This window comes from Nematolebias whitei, chromosome 12 (assembly GCF_014905685.2).
Source record: "Nematolebias whitei isolate Nwh7 chromosome 12, NemWhi1, whole genome shotgun sequence".
NCBI classification, from domain to species: Eukaryota; Metazoa; Chordata; class Actinopteri; order Cyprinodontiformes; family Rivulidae; genus Nematolebias; species Nematolebias whitei.
The window spans coordinates 37,141,641-37,160,514 of record NC_056509.1 but is presented as its reverse complement, the minus strand read 5'-3'; the positions used below and the strand labels follow the sequence as shown (position 1 = coordinate 37,160,514).

At 39.7% G+C, this 18,874-nt stretch overlaps 1 protein-coding gene across 1 annotated transcript in view; it reads left to right on the top strand.

The window, feature by feature from the left end:
• The window catches only part of LOC119417916 (glutamate receptor ionotropic, kainate 2), a 35,565-nt gene that overhangs the window by 9,243 nt on the left and 7,448 nt on the right, over positions 1-18,874 (top strand). Inside the window, exons 6-9 of the mRNA XM_037685164.1 lie at positions 5,398-5,516; positions 8,610-8,827; positions 11,375-11,600; positions 17,958-18,208. Coding sequence (XP_037541092.1) covers positions 5,398-5,516; positions 8,610-8,827; positions 11,375-11,600; positions 17,958-18,208 — 814 coding nt within the window. The remainder of the gene's footprint in view (positions 1-5,397; positions 5,517-8,609; positions 8,828-11,374; positions 11,601-17,957; positions 18,209-18,874) is intronic.

Genomic DNA, 18,874 nt, shown 5'->3' with positions numbered 1-18,874 from the left:
GCATGAAACTATTATTATAATATTCCACTGGTTCTGATAAACTGACAGTGCTTCTAGTAAGTTATAACATTCTCCTTTTATGAGCTTAAACTGCTGGTTTTTCTTTTCTATTTTATGCATAATACACTTAAATAGGCCTGCTCATCATTACGTTGCCAAAAATATGCAGCCAAACCTCAAATACAGTGTTTTCTACAATTGCTGAGCTGGTCCTCTCATAATTGTTGTATTGATTGCACAGCCACCGATTGATTAAACAATCTCCCAAATGCTGGGTATATTATTTTCTTTAATCCCCTGGAAATCGAGTGAGTGAAGTGAGCGTATGAAGCCCCGGTTTTGCACAATAAAACACCAAACACCTCAATCTCACCGGGGATTCATGTCCTTGAGTCGCTTCACACACACATACACTTTACATTTTCATCTCATTTCAAGCTCCGCAGAAGCACATTTCACTCAGTGGTTTCTTCCAGCTCTGTTTGTGCTCGAATTGATTTCTCTCTTTGTTTGCGAAACAAATGCTGCTCTCTCCGATGACAAAACATTTTCCGTGCACACAATGACCTCCTAAACAGAATAATGGATTATTTAAACTGCTTTTTTTTTTTTTTCTTTTTATGCCTACGCGTGATTTACAGTTTTGTCGTCTGACTTCTCGACGCTTGTAATTTATTTATTTATTTTTTTAAGATCTCGGCAACGTAGCCTCTTTACTTTGCAAGAGATGAGGCAACAGATCTATAAACCCAGGCTGAGAAATTGAATCCAACAGAAAGTTAATGGAGAGAGGGTGTTTCGCGGTATTATTGTCAGGACGGGTGAAGGGGAGGAGAAGGGACATGGTGTGGGAGAGCGAAAGAGGAGAAAAGTCCTTTTAAAATTCAACGTACAATTCGACACGTCCCCTGAGCTCATTGTGAGGAGGTGACCTTACGTCTGCGAGCTCCACTTCCCCCCTTCTTTCCAGCGATTGCCGTGCAGGACACGGCGTGCAAGTAATGCCGGCCAGCCACAGGCAAAGGTCGTGCAGAGGAGCCATCAGGCCTTGTGCTCTCAAAACACACACGTAGACGCCGCGAGGAGCAAACACAATCCAATCAAGTGCACATTATATAGATCTACACCCACAATCTTGCAGTCTGCATACATCTCGTGTCGCTCTCAATCTGCCTCAGGCTGCGGCTTCACATTATATATAATGACTGTGAGCGACCACAAAAGTGTTTGGCTCTGAGATGGATTCGATAGGGCCAACACAAACACACACAGCTGCTACAACCAAAATATGCACACATATAGCCATGATGCATTTTTTTATTATTTTGCAGGAGCATTCATACACCAACAACTTGATGTGTACAAGAATAAACAGCGCAGAAACATTCAAGAGCACAAGCTGCATTCCACTCAGCTCCACAAGGCCATTGTGCCATTACAGTTGCCTGTGGTTCCAAGGAGACAGAGCTCATTGGCATTCCAGTAAATCAGGCGTCCTGATGGTGTTGACAGGAAGAATTATGGCGTGTCATCACCGCCATGTCCACACAGATGATTCGTGAGGGGAAGAAATTGCAAATAGCTGCAAAGGAAATGCAACAGGGAAAACAATTCTAACTGCATTCACATCGTAAAATCCAGATTAATTAGGCTGATGCTAAAAAAAATAAATCAATCAAAGCACAGTATTAGAAAAGATTAAAGCGAGATGAAAAGGCACGTGCATTTTCATTTATACGACAATAGTGCAATAAACAGGCCATTATTTCACCGTGCATTTCAAATTCCTACATTCATTGATCAAATACAGAATAATGTCAAGTAAAAGAAATGTTAAAAATGATGCGTGGATACACCGTGCAGAAGAAGAACTTGTAAGAAAACGAAACAAATCGGATAATTATGAAGCACAAAGGTGGTCAAAAATGCGTTTGTATTGATTTGTGGTGATCTTTTTCTCCTAAGGGACAAGTAAAACCATGTAAAACCATGCCAACAGTGTGCTCTAACAACATCACACACTCAGATCTGTTTTATCCTCCTGATGAAGGATGACTCACGGCGACAAATGGTTTCTTTTTTTTTTCCTCTCCACACCTCTCTGGACCAGCATCTGTGTTTTTTGCACCACTGAAGTCTTAAATGTGCATTCATCTGTGTAATGAGAGGTTTATGCACCGCAACCCCACTAAAATATCCTTTCACTGTGTAACTGTGGACGGACTGTTCTTGCTGACACAGTCTGATCACGTCCTGTACTGACATTCCCATTCACCTGAAGAAGTGTTGCTCGTCTGCTTTCTTTAAATATCCCACTATAAAACGGGCAGTAAATGACTTGGACACTCTTTCTATGGCTGTGTTTTTCCAATGTTTGCCCAAAAGAATCTGATTTCAGGTGCAACTTCAATCACTGGTCCTATTATCTGCAGTTTGTCAAGTATAAAATAATAGCTCTGAGCTGTTAAAAGTGTGGTTCAGTGGCGTTGTTATAAACAATTAATATCTTACTTGATGAAAATAATGTATGAAATGGAGTTTAATTTTGACCAGATCTGACAAGCTAACAGCTAGTTTGAGCTGAATGAGTACCGTATTTTTCGCTGTATAAGTCGCTCCTTTTTGCATGAATTTGCAAATCCTGCAACTTATACACCTAAGCGACTAATATACGTTTAATTCCCCATGTTTATAACCCCATTTTTGGCTGATATCTGACGATTTAATTCATTCTGACATGGGAAATATTGAACACTACCATTTTCGAGCGATATGGCAAGCCAAGTGTCTCATTAATAAGTAAAAGTGGCTATTAATGAGACACTAGGCTTGCCATACTAAGCCACCTTCGTCTCACTCAGGAACACCTTGAGCAAATGTAAAATCAGATGCATGTCGCCGCGCCGCCCAGGCGAAATGCAGCTGATTTGACCGTTAAAGTGCATTTATTAAGGAAAAGTTCAAGTAAGACACACCTTTACTATAATGTCGAGCAAACAAATAATTGTTTTTAATTAATATTGTTAAATTCTTGTTAAAATCCTCCCGTGCACGCTCCCGCGGCCGCCATTTGGCAGCCAATCGTTTTTTGGCATAACACCGGCCTACGTCTACGAGTGGTCAGCGGTGACGCATAACTCTGGCACAACAATTTCTTGCGGGATCAATAAAGTTCTCTCTTATCTTAACAAACACGTCAAGTCAGCAGTGAAGCATAATAGATATGACTCATGCAGCAAAGCGACTTATTTATGCTTTTTCCACCACTTTATTAGACACACTTGGACTGATGCGACATGTACGGCAGAAAGTGCGGTACTAACCGATTTGTGATGCCCTTAGATGTCCAGGAGTGAATCCATATCATACAATTTATTTGCTCCAACTTCTACAACTGGTGCACGAATATGCACAAACTCTCAGTGCAGGTGTAATGAAGTGGACGCTGCTTGCAGGAAAAAGCACAACACACTCTGCTTGTGTTTTCAGGTAAACATTTTAGTTATTGTAGAACCCTGGTTTGATTAGAACTGCGTTTTTAAGACTTCTTCTCTTGGTTTATTCAGAAACCAGATTGAGGATAGAATAATTTAAAAAGCTGGCCTAAATTTGCTTACTTTAATTTTTAAAGTGTAGCCCACTCCAGTCGATTAAATTATACATGTGGGGGCAGAGCTAATGTGAGGAGAGGTAGGCAATAAAATGTTCAGCATGGCCTGAATTACATTTCTGCAAGTCATGCACATGAAAACTAATTGTGACTTTTGTTGCCTAAAATGCAGACTCGTGGCTCACTGGTCGCTTGGTTAAAAACACAGAATTCAATGAGACTCCAACAAAAACTTGGTCTATTTCTCTTGCCATTTTGAATTAGCATGACAGTTAGCTTCATGCTTTAGCTAACTGTCATGCTAAGGCCAGTATCTCATTGTGCTGCAACTGTTAGATACTACTGTAGTTGGCAATTCAAAATGGCAACAAAATTAGACCAAGTTTTGTTAGAGTCTCACTGAATTCTAAGTGTTTGTAACCAAGAGACCAGTTAGCTTTAGCGCCAAAAGTGCTAAAGCTAGTCGCTGCTATTAGCGCTTGCATTTTCATGAAAATGACTATGTAATGAAAAGGTGACAAGTGCGATCTAAAAATGTATAAAGCAGGTAATAAGATCTCCCAAGGCATGTTTTAGATTAGCGGTGTTTTAAGAAGACAGCAATCCACTTTGATCTAGGCGCCGCTCCAACTAGCTGTTAGCTCATCAATACGGACTCAATTAAATCCCATTTCCCTGAATGGAAGCAATCCAAAGAGCTATCTACAAAGTGTAAAATTTTAATTGTTTATAACTTTTCCACGAAACCCCACTTCAAAAGATCCAAACCATCGTTTTGGGTTAAAAGAAGCTGCTTGGTCGTATATTCTGTCAGTAAATATCCTCACATAGACAGCCATATGAGCATCTGCTCCTCTGCATCTCTAACAACCACTGCTGACAAATTGGCATTACATTTCTAAACAGTCTAAGCCTTTAAGACATGCCCACAGGCTTATTAGCATGCACCAAGTTGGGGAAAAGCTCCTCACCAGCATTAGCTGACAGGCCCCTCAACTCTGCATAAGCAATGTTCTCTCTATCAACCACTTCAGCACAAACTCAATCAATTCCTGATGCTTAACACTAACCCAATCACCTTGCGCTAATGCCGTGCCACTTTTGCTTAGGATAATAAATGAGAAATGTCCACGAGTAACCCGAAGACACTGACAATCTGCCAAGGCAGGTAGCAGATGGATGGGGGTAAAAGGGGGAGGGTCATAGGGGAAGAGAAGCTGCGAGGGTAAAATAAGGTTTTGGTTGTTATAGGACGGGGAAGGGTACAGGCTGAAGAAACAGGGTGAATGTGTGAAGAGGGAGTGAGAAAAGAGGAAAAGCTGCCAGGAAGGAGATGGGAAATGGCTGTTGAGGAACTGAAAGAACAAAAAGAAAATGGGGAGGAAAAGTGTGAGGCGAATTTAGCCGCAAATTACCAGTGATTACGGCTGCTGGGGGAAACATTTAGAAGCTCCAAAGTAGATGGAAATGTGCTCCGAGATCATCACGCGCAGATATTATCATCAGTGGCAGTGTTTTTACAATTTATTGATCCATTCTCGTATAAAAACGGATGACATTTGAATATGTCAATATGTTTATCTCACCGAGAGCACAAATGATTTTCTTCAGTTTCTTCAAGAGCTCGGATCTAATGCACAAAACCCAAATACCTACACATTTACATTCCTCTTGTTCTTCCTGTGTCAAGAGTTCTGTTTTATCAGCCGTTTGATTTACATCAGAGAACTCACAGTCCGATGCTTTGTGTGCTGACTTTGTCTCTTTATATGTTCTATCTTTTATAGGTTTAGCCCCTATGAATGGTACAACCCACATCCGTGCAACCCAGACTCGGACGTGGTGGAAAACAATTTCACGCTGCTCAATAGTTTCTGGTTTGGAGTTGGGGCTCTCATGCAGCAAGGTACTTGCCTCATCCTGTGGCTGCTGTTGCTCTGTGGAGCTAAAGCTCTTTGTACCCCACTGTTCCCAAGGGCTGGATTTATTTTTTAACAAAGCCAGTGGCAAAAGAAAGAGACCTCTGAAGGTTTTTAGCAGGATTAAGCTCATGGTTAATGCAAACTAATACAAAGCCTGAAATGTAAATATGAAAGAAGCTGTTTTTGTATTACCAATAAAACCAGAATTATTAAAATAGGTTAAATTATGTTTTGTGTCAAAATGATTTAAAAGCTTGATACAAGCAAAGTGTCAGGTTGGTTCGTTTCAATGTTTTCCTAGTATGCCATCCAGTCAGTGTACATATGCTTTATCTGTCTCCATATAATTATTAATAGCTTCTCACTAAAGATCAGCGCTACAAACGGCATTAAAACTGATTCCTTAGAAGAAATACAATAATATTTTGTTCCATAAGTATGAACATATAAGAGAAAGGGCTTCCATTAAGACCAATGAGAACAATAAAAAAAAAACTAACAGCATATTTGAGTGAAAAAATTGTTTATTTGCTTTAATTTGTGAGTTAAATCATGCAAAAGAAACACATTTAGAGCAATGACATATATTACTTGATCGATTTTTGTTACAGAATCCTGTTCTGTTGTCTAATAGAAAATGTACAATGTAGCTACAACACAAAGGATGTTGTGGTTGTATAACTAAACTAGAGAAATTATATTTCATGCGAAAATGAAGTGTGGGTGCTTATTGCAGAAGAACTTGCTGAAAAAACAGCTTAAATTAGCTAAAACTATTCTGAAATGTAGCTGAATCAAAATAACAAGCCTAAATTAGCAGAAGAAAGCCGAAATAACACGTTTGCTGAATTAGGTTTAAAGAAGCAGAAATGAGCATTAAAAATTAGAAAATCAGCTTAAAAAGCTGAAAATAGCTGAAAAGGTGGAACGAAGCTTAATCTATGGAAGTGAAAAGAGCTAATATGAACTAAAAAATTGCAATTAGCTGAAAAAGCTCAAATTTGCCTAAAAAGAGCTAAATAGTAGCTGAAATAGCAGATAAAGCTGAAACTAGCAGAAAAAAGGCTGAAAGAAGCATAAAAAGCTGAAATTAGCAGAAAGAAGTTAATTAGGCTGAAAGTAGCAGAAATCACCAAGAAAAGCATGAATTTATCTGTAAACAGCTGAAATTAGCTAAAAAATTCTAAAAAGGTAGCTGAAAAAGTAGAACAAGCTTAAATTAGAAGAAAAAAGCAGAAAGAAAATGTTTGCTGAAAGAAGCAGAAATGAGCACAAAAAAGTTTAAATTATCTGAAAAAAACTGAAATTAGCAACAACAAAAAACTGCCGAAAAGCAGCTAAAAAAGCAGAAAGATGCTGAAATTACAAGAAAGAAGTGGAAAGAGGACATTTTTGCTGAATTAGACTGAAAGAAACAAAATCCATGCTCAATAATCCAGGTATACAATCCAACATTTTTCAGTCAGGTCATCTGGACAGTTTCTTTTTTTGTGCTGAAACGTTTCGCCTTTGATCCGGAAGGCTTCATCAGTCAAGGAAACACACAACAAAACTGATTCTTCCCCCAACAGCTTACTCCAAAGTGGAACAAACCAGTTCTGCTTGTGAAAAGATGGTCTCTTTGGTACGCCCCTCCTCCATTGCCGGCCCTCTTCCTTGTTGAAACCTTCCGGATCGAAGGTGAAACGTTTCAGCACAAAAAAAAGAAACTGTCCAGATGACCTGACTGAAAAATGTTAGACTGAAAGAAATTGAAATGAGTGCATAAAATGTGGAATTAGCTGAAAAGGCTTAAATTAGCATAAAACATATAGCTGAAATAGTAGAAAAAGCTGAAACTTGCAGAAATAAGCTGAAAAGAACATAATAAGCTGAAATTAACAGAAAGAAATTAGAATAAGCACAAAAATGTTGCAGTTAGCAGAAATAATCTGAAAGGTGCACAAAACAGCTGAAATTTGCTGAAAATAGCTGATTTTTCTAATTGGCACAAGGACGCTGAAAGAAGATGAACCAGAACAAAATGTGAAAGGAGCAGTAAAAGGATGTAAACAGATCTAAAGATTTGAAGGATGTAAAATGAGCTCAAGTCATTTTCTATGAGAAAAAAAAACATGGCAGAAAAGGCTAAATATTTCAAAAAGCTAAAGTTGCACCAATACCAAAAGTCATAGCAGGATTGTCTTGAAAAAGCAGAACATTTTTGATATGATTCGTTGAAATGACTTGAAAACTGCAGGACAAGAATCGTGCCGAAAAACATACGGAAGAAAAATGGATCACGATAGTGTGAATGCTTCATTAGCGCTCACACATATAGCCTATTTTCTGTCCGTTCATTTGTGTGCACACTTCAAATTCTGGACATTTTAAAACAGTACAAAATCAGATTACAGCTTAACTACATAAAGTCCACTTTGTGTTTATCATGCTGGACTAAATGAATAAATATTCAATACTTCTTAAGTATCTCCTCCACTCTAGTAGCAAGCCTGCAGTAGTTGTTCGGATGATGCAATGTTTTCTCTGTGGATCGTTACCAGAATCAAAAGAAAACTCAAAGTGATCCAGTCTAAGCAGCAGCACGAACCGTAAAACTCTCTAATAATATGATGATCCAGCTGCCGATATTCATTCTCCTGTTCTCTTGCCAGTGGCCTATCAGCACCTTGAGATCAGTGGGGTGTGGAGTCAGGATGTGAGGTTACCTTGGGTGCATGACTCTCTGACTCAAACAGCCTCTTACTTTTCCACACTGTTCTGAACAATCAATGCTGACTGTGTTTGATTAAGAATAATTGATTTATGCAAATGCTTTGTTCCCAGAAGACATTTTACAGAGTACTTTTGGGTTTTTGCCACACTTACTTCAAGACAGTTTAGCTTGTTTGAAGAGTTTGAAGTCATCTCGTGTTTAGAGGTCTTCCAAGTGATTGAATCATGAAGACAAAGGCACATCTGCCTGAGCCAAAACTTGAAGTTTAGTCACATAAGATGATTAGAACCATGATCAAGACAAATTACGAAGAGCGTGTTTTTCAGTGTAACATTCACTCCTGCCACCTCCCTCATCGTAGGCTCGGAGCTCATGCCCAAAGCCCTGTCAACTCGAATAGTTGGAGGCATCTGGTGGTTCTTCACCCTCATCATCATTTCCTCATACACAGCCAACTTGGCTGCTTTCCTCACCGTGGAGAGGATGGAGTCGCCCATAGACTCTGCTGATGACCTGGCCAAACAAACTAAAATCTTGTACGGGGTGGTGGAGGACGGTGCCACAATGACATTCTTCAAGGTAGTGATTTTTATTGCTCTGTGCTTATACTGCTGAAGTCAGCTGCAGCTCAGTTATCATGAACACAACAGATGTTTAACATCTGCACAAACAAACTTTTTATAAAACGTCCAACAACCAAAGCATTGCACATGTAGTTTGCCAAAAAAGCAAGGTCCTGTACCTTTTTTTTTTTTTTATCTTTTGGCGTTTGCACCATGGAAATTATAAAAATATGGATTAGCAAAACAGAAATACACAGGAATATCCAACCACCGTGTACTGCTGTATATGGTAATGAGGTGAGAATTTGTGCCGCCATCTTAGCAGGTGCAATGTAGCATCCGAAGTAACTGCCTACATGGTGGGAGACCATAGATACAGTATCTGAAGACAAAAACCTAACCTCACCCATCTGTCAAATACAATTTTTCATAAGGTCTTTACTCTCTTTAGACTATCCATCCATCTGTTATCTTTACCTGCTTCTTCCTTTCTGGGTCGAAGGGAACACTGGTGCCCATTTCCAGTAGTCACTGTGCGAGAGGTGGGGGACACCCTGGACAGGTCGCAAGTCCATCACAAGGCCAGTCTGCTATAATTACTGTAAAACAGGATTGGACTGGACAGGACAGTAGACATACGCCAGCTAACTGAAAACATCAATATTTGTGATATTATCTTGAGTATTAGTTTTTAGTTTAAACATCTGTTTTACCTAATTTAAGGGTAAAACTATGTTAACTATTACCTTGTGTATAGGCTAGACCAAAGCTCAGATATCCATGTCTTAATGCTGAAGTGCATTTTTTAAAAAGTTTTAAATATTTTCTGAATTATGAGGGAAATGGAGCAGCACGGTGGCGCAGTTGGTAAAGCCACCGCCTCTTAGCGAGAGGGTTGCTGGATCAAATCACACCTAGGGAGGGCATGGCTGGAGTTTGTATGTTCTCTCTGTGCATGTGTGTGTGTTTTCTCCAGGTCCTCCGCTTTCCTCCCACAGACCAAAAGCATGCATTAGACTGATTGGTAACTCTAAATTGTCTCTAGGTGTGAGAGAGAGTGTGAATGGTTGTTTGTCTCATTTGTCTCTATGTGTCCCTGTGATGGACTGGAGACCTGTCCAGGGTGTACCCAGCCTCTTGCACAGTGATAGCTGAATATGGACACCAGTGACCCCAGTGACACGAAAAGGAAGAAACGGGTAAAGATAATGGATGGATGAGGGATAAATACATTAGTTATTGATCTCACTGCAGTTACCTAGACTCTTGTAGCAGCGGGCTCTGGTTAGACCCGACATGTAAAGTAAAGTGCATTTATGAACTGGTCTGGATCACTGACATAAAGAAAAATGGAGGAAAATACTATTAACTTTCACTGTGCAAAAATTAAAACCAAAATGTTCTATTTGTGGGGGCAATATAATATATGTAAAAGGTCTGGCTTGAATGATTTCAGACCAAGTTAATAATGTTTTCTCAGTGGGCCAGTGCTATGCTACCGCTAACACTTGTTAGCATGGTCAAATGCCCGTTAGGAGGCTCATTACAAAATGATCTTGTTCCCTGTTTTTACAGCATGCATGATACATTTGTTTAAGTAAAATAAGGCTGTTGATATGGGTGTTTGTACATATGACAGAGTATACAAGGAATATGACAATGTATGGCTTCGGCATTTGATGGCACAGTGAGCATAGCACTTAGCAAGATGGCAGGCACAAATCTTACCTTGTGTAGTAAGTGTATTTCATTTTCAGTAGATGATTTTGTTTCTGGAGTCAAAAGTCTCGTTTTAATTTGAATCTACCACCGATCTGCAATGTATGAAATGTCCAGCAGGGGTAAATTTTATTTAATTTTTTTAAGGCTGTGTGGGAAATTTTGACTGTTCTGACCTAATTTATGCCCACAGTAAACATTTTCTAATAAGTTTGTGGTTTTGTCACCAGTTATAAGTTTTATTTAACAGAATAATGTATCTATTTTTTTGAAAAATAGTTTCTTCTAAGAACTAGATAAAAAAAAAAAGATTTCCGACATACATTAGAGTGGAGCCTAGTTTTATGATTTAGTGTATGTTCCTTAAGAGATAGTATAGTGCACTTTGCAGCTTTGTCTTTTTGTTCCAATATTTATGACCAACCTGCAACAAAAACACTGAAAGTAAAATTTTTCTAGATACATTCTTTGTTTACAGTTGGCGCCCGTGTTTGATTCATTGCATTTTTGCAAGCGAGGATAAACTATCTGTGTTTTTTCAAGGTGGAATCTTTTAATGCATTTATAAAGGTCTGTGAACTAAACATAAATTTTTGATAGCGTGCATGCTTCCCCCGTGGAAGTAATTATATATTGCACGTTTATGAGATTGTTGCTAAAATTGAAGTCATGAATACTGACGCATTAAAAGCGGCTCTGACTTAATTTATGAGGCATAATCTCATATTTTTTACAACTCTACAGTTGTCGTTTTATTCTCAGCTGTGTTTTATGATAAACAAGCTACATGATAAATATAAATTAAGCAGCGTTTGATGGACTCTTTTCCTCTTGTCACTCGCAGAAGACTAAAATCTCCACCTACGATAAGATGTGGGAGTTCATGAACAGCAGGAGGCAATCTGTGATGGTGAAGAACATGGAGGAGGGCATCCAGCGCGTTCTGACCTCTGACTATGCCTTCCTCATGGAGTCCACCACCATTGAGTTTGTCACCCAGCGCAACTGCAACCTCACACAGATTGGAGGCCTCATAGACTCCAAAGCTTATGGAGTGGGAACGCCTATGGGTAAATGACCTGAAACCTCACAACCCGTTTGTGCATCCGTTTTTGGCGTGCTGTGTTTGGTGTGTGGGGTTAGTGGGATGCCATGATAGATAAAGTTATATGGTGCGGATAAGATATGAGTGGTTGATCAATCTTTATGATGAGATCATGTCTGTGATGCGTGTGGCTGAATGAAAAGCAGGCGAGGCTGAATTTATGAATGGCATTACAACGTGTTTGCATCCTCACCAGCATTTCAAGTGCCTTGTTTTTTTTATTCTCCTCTGTAGCCGTCTTCATTTTCTAACAGAAGTTGTTCCTTTTATAGCTTGACGTGCTCTGCTTCGGGGTCACTTAGAGCACGGGTGTGAGTGCAGCACAGAAATCATTTTAAAAGTCCAGTCAGGCAGTAGAATCCCTCTGACTTACTCGAAACTCTCCAAGTTGTTTTTGATCATTAAATACAAAAAAAAACCCCAAAAAAAAAACAGCACTTCAGAGAGAATAAAGGAGCGCTTGCATCTGCTTGCAGTAAATGCATCAGCTAAAAGCAGATGCAGCTTCTCAAATGAGGGGGTCCTCCCCCAGAAATGTGAAGTAAAAATAAGAAGCCTGACCAACAACTCTCCTTGTGTGAATAGAGCACGCTCCGCTTCTCTCAAGCATCCTCGCACCTGTTCTTCGATTCTCAGTTGTTTCGTTGTACAATGAGAAGACCTTTTTTTTAATGAAAGTAAATTGCTGTCTTTTTGACATTTTGATAGCTGTTATTTTGACAAATCGGTGCCGTTGTTTTGACACGTGATGTAGCTACCATAACGTAATTACCCACATTTCTCTCATATTTTGAATAAATAATCAACATTTTATTAATGACCCACTTAAAGTGTAAAACTGATTTGCAACTTAGTTGTGCTGTTTAATTATAGTTTTGTATTTTTATTAAATTGCCCCTGACTGAACTTTTAGGGGCGGAGATTTTTTTGAGGGTAGAAGTGGAAATGCTTACTTGAAGCGGCAGCTCTTATATTACTTATATTACTGTTATTGTTGTCTGTACTTTATATGTTCTGTCTGGAACAGGTCCCTCTTGTAAAAGAGTCCTCGTGGCTCAATGAGATTCGCCTGTATACATTTTTTCATTAATTTATTCAACCTTTATTTATACAGGCTAGCCTCATTGAGCCACGGGGACTCATTTGCAAGAGGGACCTGTTCCAGACAGAACATATAAAGTACTGACAACAAAACAGTAGACAATGACAACAATAAAATAAGGTTGAATGAATGAAAAATATGATATGAGGAAGCTTGTAAGTGGCTGTTATGTTTAAAATTAGTGTTTATGTAATTATTTTCAGATTACATATACAATATAGGTTTTATTCATTCAAAGCAGTCAAATTTGCTCATAACCTTATTATTAGTAAGCCTGAGAGTTACCGGATCCAAGCAAGCAATTACCGAAACGCACTCTGTCAAAATAAGAGCGTTCCCATATCCTGTTCTGGCAGGATCCGGCTCTAATTAAGCCCTGACTACAACCATTTCATAACAAAGTATAGGTTTAGCTCAAAGCTGTGGCAGTCTGAGCACACCAACTGAAAAATGTAAAAAAATAAAATAAAAATCAAATAAAGGATGGAACCATGGGGGTTAGGGGGCCAACGACAAGGCCACTGAGATCACTTTCACCAGCTGTAATCATGGCGTCTGTCATCAGCCCATCAAAACACAGAGCATTACTCCTGGCCGCTTACATCTTGACCCAGCTTCTGCTGATTACTGTTGGGTGGTTCTGAATCTGCAGGGGTGCAGTCGTTGCCCTGGCTATAAGAAAGATGAGGTGAAGCTGTGAAATATGTTCCTGCTGTGCTCCTATAAGGGCAGAAGTACTTACAGTGGCGCCTTTGAAATGGGCATATAGAACCTATAACAGACTGTTGTTTTATTTTTGTTTTCTATTCATGTACAGTAGAACAAAATCTAATTCCAATTACCTAAATTTAGTAAGAAGCAGTTTAGGGTTTAAATGCATAATAGTTGCTAATTAAAATGTTTAATCTCAAAGCTATTAGTGCCCACTAACCCATTTCTGTTTCTAATTCTCCTTTTCATTGCTCAATAGGCAAATTACAGCCTGCAGAATGTTTCCTCGGTGATAGAACCGGTCCTGAGATAGTTCATTACTTTATTAGTTTAAAGGGAGTTGTTTTTATGGCCACAGCCTTTGTAAAAGAATAGCAGTATTCTTATTTTCCTGGCGGTGGCTGTGTTCTTGTGTTGCCGTTCTAAATCCAGTGGAAACCTGAGCCAATAGGTTAGCTTGCCGTGCATACCTTTAGCACTAAAACAAAAGGAGCTGTACGTTATCTTAACCTTTTCCACACTGCCGGCTTTTAAACGTCATTTGCCCAAAACACAAATGCATCATCTCTAGCTATCGACTCAAACTGTGATCCTATTAATACTAGAGGCGAGACAGTGTAAGAATGATGGATGTCCTCTGGAGTTGAATATCTGTTAGCTAGTTGTAAATGCACAGTGTGTAGAGCGCAGTGCTTTTTCCGTTCGCCCAGATCTCGCTCTCCATATCCTCCTCTCTAAGGACTCATCCTATTAGCATTTATCCAAGGCCCGCTTTGTTAGGCCATCATTAATCATCTGAAATATGAGGGGGAACCAGAATCTGGGGACTCGGATGCTTGATAGATCTCTCATCTTTAAATGAAGTGGAGAAATGCTCCTCACATGCGATGTCCCATAAAGGAGTGTGTTTTGAGACTTGTACATGCTTAAATGTGGAATACAAGTGAAGGCTGCTATCTCGAGGTGCTACAAAACACCGCACGAGTACACTTTTGAAAATGGGGAGAAAAAAAAAAGTATTTATGAAAGAGAAGGAAAAGAGGAATAAAAGAATATGCCAATAACAGGAAAAAAAATCTGTGGCACTGTGTGTAATTTTCAATTTTGTCGTCCCATCCCCTTGTCAGTGTGAATACACAGAGACTTGAAGATGAAAGGGTGATGGATGGTGATAGATAAATGATAGATGGGAAGGGGAGAGGATTAACAAAAAGAGATGACAGGAAAAACTGATTCAGACGGGCACACAAAGTGATGCTACCCCGCTACCTGGGGTTATATTTATTTCATGTCCCCTGGTGATTTAGCACAAAACGTTCTCATGTTTTTCAGAGTGGCATTATTTAAAAAAGAAATCATATATTTGCTTCAAGTCACGCTTTGTAACCGCTAGAGACAAGTGCCTGAAATGGAAATGTACAAACTAGGCTTCATTATGCATGAGTTTGTAATCACATAAATACACTAATAAGCTTTTAGAGCAGACAGGCTCATGGTGAGTGGTAATCTTTTTCTGCTTTAGTTAAGGTGGGATATTTGGATCTCTCAAATACTGTGTGATTATTATTAGTGCTTCCATCACACTACTGTACCTTTAACTGACAGGTCACAACTTCTGACATGGACCTTATGAACATCTAATATCTTACCTGTTGCAGATAGCTCAAATTTACAGTTTATGTCAATACTGTCCTATAAAACGTTGCATTGTCATCAGTTTTGTTTTATACAATCATTTATATAGGCTTTTATGTTTATATGTAAGATCAAATAACAGCAGCAACAGCTAGCTGTAGCATTTCCAGTGCAGCCTATGGGAGTTTTAAGGAGCTTCTCTATATTTCTGCCAGAATAATGGACTAATGATGATAATGCAAAGGTTTATTAAATAGCATTTGCATTAACTAGATTTAGGCAGCACGGTGGCGCAGTTGGTAGAGCTGCTGCCTCTCAGCGAGCAGGTCGCCCCAGTTCAAATCCCGGTCGGGGGTCTTTCTGGGTGGAGTTTGCATGTTCTCTCCGTGCATGCGTGGATTTTCTCCGGGTACCTCCTGCATACCAAAAACAGGCATGTTAGGCTGATTGGTAACTCTAAATTATCCCTAGGTGTGAGTGAGTGAATGGTTGTTTGTCTCTATGTGGCACTGTGATGGACTTGCAACCTGTCCGGGGTGTCCCCCGCCTCTTGTACAGTGATGGCTGGACATGGGCACTGGCGACCCCCGTGACCCAAAAAGGAATAAGTGGGTAAAGATAATGGATGGATGGACAGACGGACGGACGGACGGGCGGACGGATGGATTAAATTTCTTAAACTAGAGTTGATTAAAGATGGCAGCAATCCCATTTGGTCTTGCTCCCTTGTTGTTAATTGTCACTGGTGTTAAATCTAAACTGTACTTTCTTCTAACTGAGGTTGTTCAAAGAGCTACCAGTGTCTACAATCTTTCTACAGTAGAGGTGTCACCAAAGGAGAACAATGGTCCCTCTCATAATGGACCTTTACTGTATATGGATAATGCACATGCATAAAGTCAGACACCAAATGCATCCATAGCTACTTCTGGTAGCTATGGTAGAATATATTGGTAGAATGCCAACCATTGATGAATTTATGTATGATGTATCTGTAAAAAGGTCCATTTCATGTTGACTGCTATAGCTGATCAACAGCAAAACTCAAAAATAATGGTAGCCATAACTTTGCCTATTTTACAAATAATAGCTACATTTTGGTAAACATCCACGCATTCATAGATTTTGTGAGGTATTTGTTTAAAACTTTGGAATGAAAAGTGATGGGCAGCTTCCATTCTTTCAAGGAATGCTGGTTAATTGTCCACAATATTATTATTAACTGTAAAGTAGGGATGCACGATATTATCGACATGGTATCGGTAATGGAGAATATTAGCGTTAAAGTTCAATATCTGACATCGGTAATTCTATCAAAACAACTCACTGATATAAAAGGCGCTGTTTTTGAATGACAACCCAGTGAAAAAGATGCCTGCAGTGGCAGCACAACGTGATGACGTCACGCGCGCCTACCTGAACTCACAGTGGAGAGGAAAATTCAAAATGTCGGTGGAATGGAAAGCATTTTTTTGTTGTTGAGGATGTCGGATTCTGAAGATTTTTGGACTACGTTGAGCCTCGCTACATCGTCCCCAGTCGGAGATATTTTTCCGACGTTGCCTTACCCAAGTTACAAGCCGTCATTTTCGACGTCATTGAAAAGCTAATAGCCGATAGCACTTGGGTGAGTTTTACCACAGACATTTGGATGTCGTGTTAGCCCCGTTAGCATGATTAGTCTTACGGCACAATGGATAGACAAAAACTTTGAACTTAAAAAGGCTGTTCTTCATGCACAAGAGTGCAGAGGATCCCACACTGCAGCTATAGGAACCTGGAACAAACCTCCACAAGTGAGAGACAGCATCGCAGGTCACTAATGCTAATAAATAACAGTTAACACTTTTCATTTAATATAAGTTAAAGTGATATGCATATGGCTGTTAATGAATCTATGTCACCAGCTCTTACAGCTGTTACACAATTTCTGTAGCAAATAAGCCTAAATAAGAGGGCTATGTTCTGACAAAGGAAAGTATATAAAATATCGATATTGTTTTTGGTTATCGGCCAAATAAGTTTTAACATATCGACCTATCGGATATCGGCCAAAAATCTAATATCGTGCATCACTACTCTAAAGTTTAAAAAAGGCCACGTCAAGATATGATTCCCTAACTTCCACTTTGCTTTATGTTTGAAATAGCCTATATATAACAAAAGTGTAATAAAACTTGTGAATTGTTATGGCCTTTGGTTCTGGTGCCACCCCAAGATTAACAATCATCCCCATCTGGGCACCCTTCTGAAAACATCTGGAGGCACCCCTGTTTCACACATCCCCACTTCAGAAGATCTGAATTATCCCTTCAGTCATATAATATAGCACATTCCCACTGTTTTTGCATGCTTGTTAACTTGCAACGCATAAAAACACAGTGGTAGAGGAAAACTCTATCTCCACTGGTTATCCACGTCTAATCCCAAACACATATGCAACCACTTAATGCTCACCTCATTGGACTCCTCTGTTTTTTTTTTTGTTTTGTTATCGCCACATAAAAGCATCTGCAACAAGCAACTAATTCGTCAAAATCAACAGCAGCTCTGCCGCACAAAGCCAAATAATTGCTGCCAACTCGCTGCGCATTATAATTCACACACTGCAGAGATGAGTGAAAATGTTGGAATCACTCTGTAAAGATGCGGATTAGTGGGATTTGGAGAAGGACTTACAAAAAATAAAACTCCCTCTAAAAAAAAAAGCTAACGAGAACATGACAGGTTTTATGATCACAAGCCTTAAAATGTTTTAAACACCCACCAACAAAACAAAGACCGAACCAGGAAAAATGAGGTTTCATTTTTTTTCTTTCACATCCGCCTATTTACAATGTTCCCCCCGTCTCATGTCATGTTTTTGATTCACAGGCTCCCCATACAGAGACAAGATCACAATAGCCATTTTGCAGCTGCAAGAGGAAGGCAAACTGCACATGATGAAGGAGAAGTGGTGGAGAGGCAACGGCTGTCCCGAGGAGGAGAGCAAGGAGGCCAGCGCTCTGGGAGTGCAGAACATCGGGGGGATCTTCATCGTGCTGGCTGCAGGGCTGGTGCTGTCGGTGTTTGTTGCTGTGGGGGAGGTCCTGTACAAGTCCAAACAGAACGCCCAGCTGGAAAAGGTACTGGAGACGTTTGGTGAGGCATTCTGGGAGTTTAAAATTCGCTGTATGCATTTTAGAAAATGTGCTGTGCTAGACGATGAGGGTCTTTATTTATGAGTCAAAACTGTGTGGTAAAAAAAAACTAAACTCTGTGTAATCCAATATAAATTGCAGACTTTGTAGTTAAAGTTCAAGTTTTAATGTTCAATTCAATTTGGTTTATTTAAATAAGGAAGGGAAGTCTGACATTGTCATCAATGTATGTTCCTATACAATGGTGAAATTAGTGCTCTGCATTTAACTCATCACACCTGAGATACACCCAGGTGGGGCAGTGAGCAGCGATGTAAGCATCCGGGGAGCAGTTAGCTCCTAATCACATCAGAAGTCAACTCAGAGTACTGTACAGAAACATTCACTGTTTTGAGTCCAACTTCACCACACCTCATCTTGAGCAAGCATGAAGGCAACAGTGGAAAGGAAAAACTTCCTCATGAGGAAGAAACCTTTAGCAGAACCAGGCCCAGGACAAGCGGCCATCTGCTTCGACCGGCTGGGTTTGAGAGGAACAGGAAGGAGGAACAGATACACAATGGCAGGTCAAGAATCACATGTTGAGATAGAAATAGTCCCTCATTTATTGCAGGGGATCCGTACCCTGAAGACCCACGATAAGTGAAAAAC